Source organism: Poecilia reticulata, chromosome 8, assembly GCF_904066995.2.
Source record: "Poecilia reticulata chromosome 8, P_reticulata-male-v2, whole genome shotgun sequence".
Lineage (NCBI taxonomy): Eukaryota > Metazoa > Chordata > Actinopteri > Cyprinodontiformes > Poeciliidae > Poecilia > Poecilia reticulata.
In genome coordinates this window covers 21,540,985-21,551,838 of record NC_088837.1, presented here as the reverse complement: position 1 = coordinate 21,551,838, position 10,854 = coordinate 21,540,985, and the positions used below count along the sequence as shown (strand labels likewise).

At 39.8% G+C, this 10,854-nt stretch overlaps 2 protein-coding genes across 9 annotated transcripts in view; one reads left to right on the top strand and one right to left on the bottom strand.

Annotated features, from left to right (window-relative positions):
* The first annotated feature begins 803 nt into the window (after positions 1–803).
* Positions 804–7,443, top strand: tmem98 (transmembrane protein 98). Its single transcript, XM_081610219.1, has 7 exons — positions 804–1,138; positions 3,044–3,276; positions 4,355–4,486; positions 4,569–4,602; positions 4,668–4,783; positions 4,862–4,921; positions 5,006–7,443. Exons 2-7 carry the CDS (start codon positions 3,146–3,148, stop codon positions 5,205–5,207), a joined length of 675 nt encoding a protein of 224 aa, XP_081466345.1. The 5' UTR covers positions 804–1,138; positions 3,044–3,145; the 3' UTR covers positions 5,208–7,443.
* The window catches only part of svilc (supervillin c), a 24,968-nt gene continuing 21,538 nt past the window's right edge, over positions 7,425–10,854 (bottom strand). For 6 of the 8 annotated variants that reach the window (XM_008416941.3, XM_017306441.2, XM_017306442.2 and 3 more), the window contains 8 exons: positions 10,490–10,592; positions 10,207–10,414; positions 9,995–10,128; positions 9,761–9,916; positions 8,937–9,080; positions 8,722–8,834; positions 7,819–7,974; positions 7,425–7,658 (listed from right to left, as the gene is read on the bottom strand). In XM_008416941.3, coding sequence (XP_008415163.2) covers positions 7,569–7,658; positions 7,819–7,974; positions 8,722–8,834; positions 8,937–9,080; positions 9,761–9,916; positions 9,995–10,128; positions 10,207–10,414; positions 10,490–10,592 — 1,104 coding nt within the window. In that variant the 3' untranslated portion in view covers positions 7,425–7,568. Of the gene's footprint in view, positions 7,659–7,818; positions 7,975–8,721; positions 8,835–8,936; positions 9,081–9,760; positions 9,917–9,994; positions 10,129–10,206; positions 10,415–10,489; positions 10,593–10,854 lie in introns of those variants that run through there. The other 2 variants (XM_008416944.3, XM_017306443.2) reach the window with 2 other exon arrangements.

The window sequence follows — 10,854 nt, the reverse complement described above, 5'->3', positions numbered from 1 at the left end:
CATTTGCTAAATTTATGTCACTCGCGTTACCTTTACACGCCGTTTTAGTCCGAGGAGTTTATACTTAAAAAAAAAAACTATTATAACGTATTTTTTTAAAAACAAAACAAAAAAACAACAGAATTTTTCGACCTTACCTTCTCCAAATAAAAGCTCCAAGCTAACATGCGCCACCTGGCGATGATGTGTTTCTTGCAGAACCGCAGCTTTTTGAAGCAGTCAGTTTGCGTGGCGCACTTATGCGTGACAGGGGGATGTAGCAGGGCCCATGGTAGGCTAATATTACATGGCAAGAACATTTGCCATATAATAAACTTTTTTTTTTCAATTAAAACGAACGTTCACCAAGAACAAGAACAAAAAATAACATTTTAACAAACATGATGAGCGTTGGACATCATAAAGTCTAAAGATTTACTTTAGAAGATTACAAAAAAAATGGATTGCTTCAAACAATATGAAATAATAAAATACCCAATTATTGTGGACATAACTGTACAGATGAGATTAGCTTGTGAAACTGATGCAGTAAAAGTTCTAAATATTTCAAAAATGTTGCCTATATCTCTCAAAATTAGAAAGATGTAAGTTAACAAAATGCACATATGAAGAATGGGAAAGTAAAAGAGGCTTTCCGATAAATTTGAATGTCAAATCTTCAACCTAAAATACAAATGTAATCAGTGTCCAGTATTAATTTCTGACAAAGATATTGGTATATCTATTGACGACATAGATTCCAATGTAAAAGGGGTAAAAAAAAAAAATGCTTGTGTGCACAAACTTGGCCAATAATGTTAATCCAGATTCTGATGTTTCATCTTTTATAAAATGAATCTTATCATTATACACCTTACATTTTTGACTAAGAAATTTAAGAAACCTCAGTTTAACGTAAAGAAAAGTAAGAAAGAGGTGTGCTTAGATTGTGTGCTATAACCTCTTGCCATAAATAAAGTTTCCTCACCCGTCAGTCTAACAGCTCCACCTAACTTCCCAAAAACTGCTGCTGCAGTTTGAGTGCGCGTTCACGTCTCAGGTCTGGGGGACGTCGGTGCCGTCTCCGCGCTCCCGCCGCCGGAGTAAAAACTATGTTATCTCTTAAATAGAATCGACAAAAAAAGAGAGAAATGTACAGGTAAGTAGCAAAAAAATAAGTTTCTTTATCTGTTTCAGGTCAATAGCGACTTTTATAAAGTGTTTTAAAAGTTTTTGAAGAGTTAACATAAGGAAATTGTTCTTGGAAAAACTCAATATGTGGGTGTGTGTCTTTCGGTTCATTGTTAAAGAAGCTTTTCGTATCTGTGATTTGTGTGGTGTTTAATAGGTTTTATTTAGATTGTCGCTTATGTGTTTTTGATGGTTTATTCTTTAGGACTTATGTTAATTAGGTGGTACGTTTTAAATTGCACCAGATTCTGTTCGGTGTTGAGGCTGAATGTTGCAACGAACGATTTTTCCCTTTCTATTATCTTTTGTCTGGAGCCCTTGCTGATCAATAAAAATGTAATTGTTTTTCTATACCGCTGCAGACAGGGGAAAGCAAAACAATTTGATGGAAAATTAAGATTCGCTTCTTTTTGATGTCTATTTTATGTCTTCAGTTATGTTTTATGTTTATTTATAGTTTCTTTTTTTGTTTAGCTGAGTTCGGAGCAGATTTGATCAAACTGTTGGTGAGAAATGAAAAAGTTCTCAGGCTGGATAAAACCCTTCATGATGCTGCGAGTTTAGCACAAATTAATCAGATTAAAGAGTTACAACATTCCATGCTGTAATCTCACACAACCATGCAGGCAAAAATGCAGGTTTGACATTATAACATTTGAAGCCATGCAGCCATTTGCACCTGCAGCAGATTCTGGAACTGCTATGCAAATGAGACCATGATGATTTATTTCAACACTTTTTTTTCCTTTACTTTAAACGTGTTTATGTGTTATCAGTATTCGGCTTTTTAGATGCTCATGCGACTGTTGGAGCTGTTCATTTAATCAACACTGACAAAAATCTAAATTACACCTGGAAGAAGGAACATTAACCCCGGATCATGATGCTGCCATCACCACGTTTCACTCTGTGATTTTGTTGATATCCAGGTTTTTTTTTTTTTTTTTTTTGTGATGCCGCCAGGGGTGCGGACAAATAACACTGTTAATGCTTAACGAAGTCAGTGTTGTTAGCAAAACAAGCTAACGTTAGCAATCTACTTCCGTTCCGACATTTTTGCGCTTTTACCTGTCAGGCAAATTTGTACGATGACGCAGGAAGACCATTGTAGAGAGAAAAGATGGGAGAGTACATTTCTGTCAAAATAAACACTCAGAATCTCAAAATTTTTCAAAAAAAAAAAAAAAAAGTTCTGAGCTCCAAAAGTAAAAAAAATAAATAAATGCCGAGAAAATCTCAGAAATTTCGAGGTCAATTTCAGAAATCTTCTAGAAAAAAATTGGAAATGTTCTGTGTTTCAAAAGTCAAAATTTATTCAAATTCTAATATATATATATATGTGTGTGTGTGTGTGTGTGTATAAATTTAATTTGACTGAAAATTTTAATTTTTTCAAATTATTGTTTATTTCTTATGAAACTCATTTTTAACATCACAGAACACTTCTGAGGTCTGCAAATACAGTTTAAAACAGAAAAAAAACACTTTTGAAATGAGATGGCAAACAGCTCAGGATTTTGTTTTGGTCTGACATTGCAGGTTTAATTAAGGTGTTATTAAAGCTGAGTGAGAGCGTTGCTTACCTAAAGTGTATTTAAAGCTCTTGACTTTATGAGCCATTCATTATTTTCATGTTGATTATTTTGTTTTTGTTCCGATTAAACTATATTTTAAAAAAAGCAAGTACTTTTCAAGTGCTTCATGTGTGTCATATTGAGAGCCAGACTAAGTGCTGCTGATTATGTTCTCCTCTCCATGGGTTCAGAGTTATTTTTCGTCTTAGCAGTACTAACATTTCTGCCAGAAATATTCTCAAGTAGGGTGATAATGTTGCCAATCAGGCTGAAGTTAACAAGTATCCTCTCCTCCACAGATGAGCATCTATCTGCAAGTCAAACTCGGACAATCAGCCAAACCTTGATTGGACTCCTTTTGTTCTTGACGAGTCGCCGCCGTCAGACGCTTACGGTTCGCCATGGAGACGGTGGTGATCTTGGCCATAGGGGTGTTGGCCACCATCTTCCTGGCCTCCTTTGTTGCTCTGGTGGTGGTGTGCCGACATCGCTACTGCCACCCTCATGACCTGCTGCACCACTTCGACTCCAAGTCAGTAAATCTGCACAAAGCCTCTACAGAATATGAAACATTAATATGAATGCGTCAACTTATAGCACAGCCTGGGCCTGCAAAGCAAAAGGGTTGTTAGTGTTAATGAATCTGCATTGTGGTACCTTAAAGAAACATACAGCTCTAAGCCCACTGCACTGAATCCTAAGGTAAACCTCATGGTTTTTCCAACAAATATTGGTTTCTGAACTCTTCCTGAGTTAAAACATTGGTATTGTTCTTTCTAAATGAATATGAACTTGTTTTTTTTTTTGCATTATTTGAGGTCTGAAAGCTCTGCATCTTTTTCATTATTTTGACCAATTCTCATTTTCTGCTAATAAATACTAAATTTTTGCTTGGCGTATCAGAGACATGTTGTCAGTAGTTCATAGAAAAAAAGAACAATGTTCATTTTATTCAAACATATGCATATAAAAAGTAAAATCACAAAAACTGATCATTTTATGTGGTCTCTTAATTTTTTTCAGAGCTGTATATTAAGTTAATTGGAGATTAAACAGTTTTGGGGGGGTTTCCTTATTTTGGTCAAACTAAGGAGAGAATCTGGACACATCAATATGATAAATATAAAAACAAAAAGTTGTGTAAATATTTTTTCTTAAAACAATGGAGTACAAGAAAAAGACCAAAGGAACCATCCAGCAGCCCAGCCATGGAGGACGCTGCTGCAAAAATTTAAGATATTACATACTTTCTTAAAATCAAAAGAGGAAATTGTGATGGAAAATTGTATTGTTTGGTAATAAAATCCACCACAGGAATAAAATCAGACGGTATCAGACAGTATTTATGTTAAAAGAATGTAGTAAATATTGAATTGTGTGTGAAAAACCATTCTAAAAGTTGATGTTTCTTCACATTTTGTAGCATTATTTGTGGGTTTTGCACAGGGGGTCACAAAGGTCATGGCATGAAGAAGTTTGGGAACCCCTAATCTAGTGGACATGAACTGGTTTCGTTTTGGTTGCAAACACATCTTTAGCCATTCTCACCTCAACTCCCAGCAGAATCTTGTACATTTTCATCCAGCTCTTCGTTCCCTGTCGTTGGACAGACCCACCGTGGACCTGATCGGCGCCATGGAAACGCAGAGCGAGCCTTCGGAGCTGGAGCTGGACGACGTGGTCATCACCAACCCTCACATCGAAGCCATCCTGGAGAATGAGGACTGGATAGAGGACGCATCGTACGTTGAACCGCAGTAAAATAGCTTTTCGGACAATGTTTTGTCGTTTTTAGTTGCTAAACTTTGAATTTGTGTTCAACAGCGGCTTGGTGTCACACTGCATCTCTATTCTGAAGGTAAAATTACTCTTTTTTGTTACCGTATGATATTGATTTAACTAATACTTCTATTCTACGCACAGATCTGCCACACTTTGACTGAAAAGCTGGTGGCCATGACAATGGGATCAGGGGCAAAGGTCAAAGCACCTGCCAGTTTGAGTGACATCATCACGGTGGCCAAACGAATCAGTCCAAGGTAACGCGTCTCACTAGAACTTGATGTTATTGCAGCTCTAACACCGGCTGACTTGTGTTCTCGTTTTGTGTCCTAAAGGGTGGACGATGTGGTCAGGTCTATGTACCCTCCTCTGGATCCAATCCTCCTGGACGCCAGGTAGCCACACCGGAGTTTGACTGCTGAAAGAGAAGAGCTTGAGCTGCTTGTTTTTTCAAATGCATGTATCTCGTTCCTCCTCAGAGCCACTGCTCTGCTGCTGTCGGTCAGCCACCTGGTGCTGGTCACCCGCAACGCCTGTCACATGTCCGGCAGCCTGGACTGGATCGACCAGTCGCTTCACGCAGCGGAGGATCACATGGTGGTTCTGCGTGAGGCGGCGCTGGCTTCTGAACCAGAGCGAATCCTACCTGGAGCCGATGCTCAGAGAGAACAGGCCATTTGAGGAAAAAAACCTGAAGCAGCACCAAACCTACTGTCAAAAATACAAACCATGAAAAAGCAGCTGCATTCCAACACTGACCTAGTGATACCTACTAAAATAGATATTTCAGTTTCACATCCACGGCTCTCCAGTGGACAGAATGTTTTTAGAAACATTTTCTGAAATGCACCATCCAGTAGTGGGCCTAAATCCAGCCTGACCAGCACTGCAGTCACAAGGAGGCTTAGTCAGCTAATCCATCCTGACGAAAATAACATCCATTAGCCAGTGAACCCGAAGGTGCTCCAACTCGGTGTAAAAAAAGTAAGAGAAGCCTGGCTTGCTTAGCAGTTTAACTTTGGGATTTGGTGGGGAAAAAACACATTTTTCAAATATTCTGGATGAAATGCAGTTCTTTCTAGGGAATTTTTTTTATTAGTTTTCCCCTTCACTTGTGACACACTTAACATGTGCAGCTCTTTCCATGGATGACCAATTTAGCTCAATACTGGAAATCCTGCCAGTTTGACCAAAAGCTGAACTTCTGAGGTCCTGCCATGGATAGATGCACCATGGTTTCTGCATGTAAAAGTTTGTATTTTCAAACATATTTTACTTGCAGTTTCATTCATGACATTCTGGTTAAATTGCTGCATAGCTCCAAACTAAATATACTCCAGGTCTATCTTGGTTTTCATGCCAAAACTGATCCGGTGTGTTTTGGGCCTTACTGGATGCACACCTCCCAAAAAGTTACACTTTCAGCTCATCAGTCAACAGAACTTCCCAAAAGTCTTTGCTATCCTATGAAAGCCAAAAATTGAGAACCTTTTAAAAAAATTTAGGGAAAATTGGACCGAAGACTTTCTATCATTTATCATCAGGGGGGTATTTGGTCTTGTACACTGCAAAAGCACAAAATCCAACTAAGTATTAGTTTTGATACCTTGGCACACTTGAAACAAGAAATAGCAAGATAAACGAGGTTGTTTTAAGCCAATAATTTCTGAGTACTGATAAGTAGCAGTTCCACTAGCAGATAATTCCACTTATATGGGAAAATATCTTCTCATTTTCATCAAAATTAAGACATTATTGATTTAAAACAAGCTCTTCTATCTTGCTGAAGAGTTACTTATAAGTTAGTTTTGTCTCATTTCAAATGTGCCAACGTATTGTCACTAAAAACTAGAAAAAAATACCTGGGAACATTTTGTGTTTTTGCAGTGTAGGTCCTTCATTGATGCCTCAGCTTTATTGCTGGCTTTAACTAAAGCAAATGAGGCCTGTAGACGTTGCTGTGGATTTTTTGTAACCTCCTGGATGAGTTGCACTCTTGGAGTGATTTTGGTCGGCCAGTCACTCCTTTGAAGGTTCACCATTGTTTTGCGTTTTCTCCATTTGTATTTCCCTGAAGCCCCAAAAGCCTTAGAAACATCTTTGCAATCCAATCCAGACTGAAAGCCTTTCCCGCTCCCCCATCTGTCCCCGAGTTTATTTAAATTTAAACATGACATGCAGCTTTCTGAAAGCGTTTTTGAATTGTTCCTCCCCCCTCAAATTAATGAAAGCATCATTTGAATACTTGCATTTTCTATTTACTTGTTAACTTCGCCTGGTATTAAGATACAAAAGATTTTAAGGGCACGTTTTTACAGCGCTGTGTTGGTGTGTCATGAGGACATTTGTTGATTGAAACAGAATTAGCTTGTCTCTTTGGGCCGGCGGGATGTTATTGGAGCATGTCTACCTGCTCCTTCACGCATAGCTAATAGTGAATCCCCAAGGAGCTGTAATACGGCATCACCCACAGACTATGTGAACACACTGGCCTCGGTTGCAGTCCATGTCGCTTTGTACGCAGTGTCCTGGCATGAAAATAACAGTTGAATGACAATCAGAAATTGTGGGAATAGAGGAGATGTTTTCTGCTCGGTTTATAAAAAAGCAAGGATTCAAAACACTCAGATGTTTTCTTGTAGTGAAAGAAGACATAGAAATTTCTTATTTTTTTTTTCGTTTCCATGTTTATATGCATTGACATGCACCGATCCATTTTAAAATATATACTTTGTTTTCCCCATTTTCATTTGATGTTTCTTGCTTAGTGCCATTGATTTTTATTTTTCACTAACTTGTACAGAAACAAAATGTCCTATAGGAACCACGTGGTTACTTTAGAAAAATCGTTTTCCAGTTAAAAGTTCACACACTCATATTATTTTGACATAAATAAAGTGATCTTTCTTTCTCTGTTTATTACGCTCGGAGCAGTCTTTTGTGCAATAAAAATGGCGCCATCCCAGCTTCACCTTCCGTTCTTATTAAAGGCAGAAGTCCCAGGTGCAGAATCGCCGCTCGCCTTTCACTCGATCCGGTTGTCTAATAAAACAACCCTTTGCTTTTCTTCAGATCAGTTTGCTTCCAGCTGGGAAGGGAGGCGTATTCATCCCGCTTCATTTCCAAAACAGCCTGAAATAGAAGCAATGTAGAGGTTAGTTTATAAAATCAACAACAAATGTTAATAAAGTTCTGTTGATTATGTTTCTCCTATAAGAAAAGAGGCATTTATTTCAGGTGAACACTGCACTCTGCTGGTTGAAAGATGCCACTGCAGTAGTTTTCAGGTTACCTGGAAGTCCTGGTCAGACAGGTAGACCTCCAGGTGCTGCGGGTCGACGCCTGCAGGTAAGGGGCTCCGCAGCAGCTCTTCCACAGGGTACTGGGCCTTCATGAGCTGGGCCAGGGCGTCCTGCACCAAGGTCAGCTTCACTTCCCCCGAGTCCCTCTAATTCACATCGACATGAAGAAAGTGACACTGGGCGATGACAAAATGGAGTCTGTACCAGAGCAATTTTTTTTTTTTAAAAAGCCAGTTTAATTTAAAATTAAAAAAACTATACTAGTTCTAAAGTTCTGCTTCTATTTCAATGTGTTCCTTTTATCCTAAATTACAAAGGTTTTACTAAATGAATAAAGGAATTTTGCATTTCATTGAACACTTTTGGTTATTTTGCTGCTGAACAACTTTGCAAATGTTTTGCTCAAATCATTTAAAATCACTGATGTCTATCCCGGCTAGTTTTCCCATTATCTGCCATAAACTTCACCTTAAGCACAATAAAAAGGAATTGAGGGATAACTGTTTGGAGGCTGTCTCAGGAGAAAAGCATTCACCTTTTTTCCTTTCACTTCACAGTTATTCTCTACCTTCTGTCCATCTCCTGCATTAAAATCCTAACAAAATACATTAAAGTTTGTATTTAACACCTTAGCAAGCACCTGGAGATATTTCAAAAACAAGTTGACGGTTGATTCCTTTACATAAGAACGAAAGAGGAGAATTTCATCTGAGATTTTGTTCACAGCAGTTATTGGTGAGGAGCAGGTCTCTAGAAAGCTGCAGAATTTGTTTCCATAAACATGTGAAACGGTTGAGTCACTTCTCCCAGAGGTCATAGTGTGTAGAAGCTCTGATAAATATGCAACACAACATCTAGCCTACTTTCTGGAAGGAAATGCTAATCATGCACACCTGTGTGAGAGGTCCATGGTTCCTCTCCCAGCGGGGGAAGACATTAGTGAAGGTGAGAGGCTCTGATCCCTCAAAGATGAGGTAAGCCTGTGGGGGCCTTCTCGGGTTTATCTCTGGTTCAGAGTGGATGCATGAGAGGATAGTAAACACAGAGAAAACATCACACAAACGCTTTCATTTCTAAGGCAATTAGCCATGAAAGTAATTCCCCTGACCTTTGCAGTACTGCAGAGTCGTCTGCATGGCACACTTTCTCTCGCTGTGCCAGAGGCTCCAGGCTGCAGCAGAGCTCTCCGTTTGCTCAGGCTGACCTCTCTGCCACAGGTAGACCTCTAACCGGTTGTCAAGCAGGAATAAGGCTGATGACAGAAAGCAGAGGAAATTAAACGATAACATGAAGTAAAGACACATTTGGTCCGCTTTAAATGGATCAGTTTGTTTCCTTGGCTGATCTGGACTTTTTGAGGTGATCTCGCTCCGCATCCAAACCAACTCTGGTACGGTTCCCTTCAGCTGTAAATACAGACCAGCCTCGATGCAAGACAACTACAGGACATAAACGTCTGACTGGACTTCATGAGCCACTGTTGCTGGGCATTAAGGTAAAAATGAGCCCTTCATTGTTGCTAACGCTACCACTGCATGTACTGATTGTGATGAAATTGTGCCTAATCTTTTTGCCAAGAGATGCTGCTGCCAGCATATTGTGGGTCAGAGAAAACTGGACTTCCATGTTTGTTTTTCAGAGTCTGTGTTTTGTCCCGCCCCCGTAATTTCTGTCAAATGGGAGCGATGAACGTCACTGGCGTGGCGTTGTTCACAAATTATAGTCCACTTGCAAAAATGTGAAAGCAAACTGCACCAAACGAGAAAAATACAGTCAGCTTTTGGGTCGGACCAAAGGATTTTCCTGGTGTGAATCTACCCTTGATGTTTCTATAGGATGTTTGACGTACAAAAATGTAGAGTTTGAATCATTTCTATATATTTTAAATTATTTACAGCTTAATGTGCTTGAAATCTTTCCATATTTTTTCACCTGGTTGAGGAACAGAGTACAGGCTTTCCTGGACAAAGGGCATCGCCATCACGACCCCTGGCAGCCGGATCGGACTCCGGAGCTCCTCCGCTTCAAATCTGCCAGAAGAGGCACTCAGATGGAAAAGGCGGGGAGTGAAGTTGTACTTTCCAGGATCTGCAAGAAGAGAACAGAAATGTGGTCTCTTACTGTAGTCTTAATGATTAAAAAACTAAAATGTTCATCATGTTGCACCTTGCAGCATGCAGTCATAGGCCTTTCTGTCCATCTGGCCCAAAGCGGCCCAGAAGTCTGAGGGCTCTGAACCTTCCTCTACAAAATGCACCGTCACAGGGTTGCTTCTGCAGAGGCCCAGTTCTGACAGACTCCTGAAAAACACCAAACTCAAAAACAGAAAGCTGGAAACAAATGCTGCACTCAGACAGAAAACTAGACTCATGCTTTACATTTCAGTGAGACGCTCCACTGCCCTCTTACTAACTTCTCGGGTGCTGCTGTGGGCTTTACAGCCGGTCCAGAGATACAGCACCCCCTGCTGGCTGTTCAGCAGGACGACGGAGCCCCTCGACCTCAGGCTGGAACAGCAGCAATCCCCCTCCAGCAGTAAGGCCTCCTCTGGGAGCTCCCCTCGCACGCAAAACAGACGCCAGTCTGCTGTGAGGAATACAAATGTTATTTCAGTTAAAAAATACGAAACTGGGGAAAAAGCAGAAGCAGATTTTCCTCCACCTGCGCTGGAGGCGGGTTCCTCTTGCTTTCCCTTGTGAATGACCAGACCTCCCTGGAAAAGCTGCAGGAAGCAGGGGGGTTCCTTACCCTGAGGAACAACCAGCTAAAAGAAACAAAGCACAATGCATTATTAAACAATATAAAACATAATTTCATACATTTGTGGCTGAAAATGAGCAGAATCAATCCTGTGGTGAAGGTTTGAGTAAATATTTTGTATGCTAAATAAGAAGACTGCAAACACTGACACTATTTTGAGAAGCTACATGTACTTACATATTTACAACACCATACACTTTCTTCCTTCTCTATAAACTCCCCCAAACATTAATTGGCTTGTGATATTTTGACTGCACTGGGTGATT

Excerpts from the sequence above, each read along its gene's own strand:
- tmem98 (XM_081610219.1), top strand. The coding sequence starts at position 3,146 with ATGGAGACGGTGGTGATCTTGGCCATAGGGGTGTTGGCCACCATCTTC. Across the intron at positions 3,277-4,354 it reads CTGCACCACTTCGACTCCAA|ACCCACCGTGGACCTGATCG; the intron begins GTCAGTAAATCT and ends GTCGTTGGACAG. Across the intron at positions 4,784-4,861 it reads GCCAAACGAATCAGTCCAAG|GGTGGACGATGTGGTCAGGT; the intron begins GTAACGCGTCTC and ends TGTGTCCTAAAG.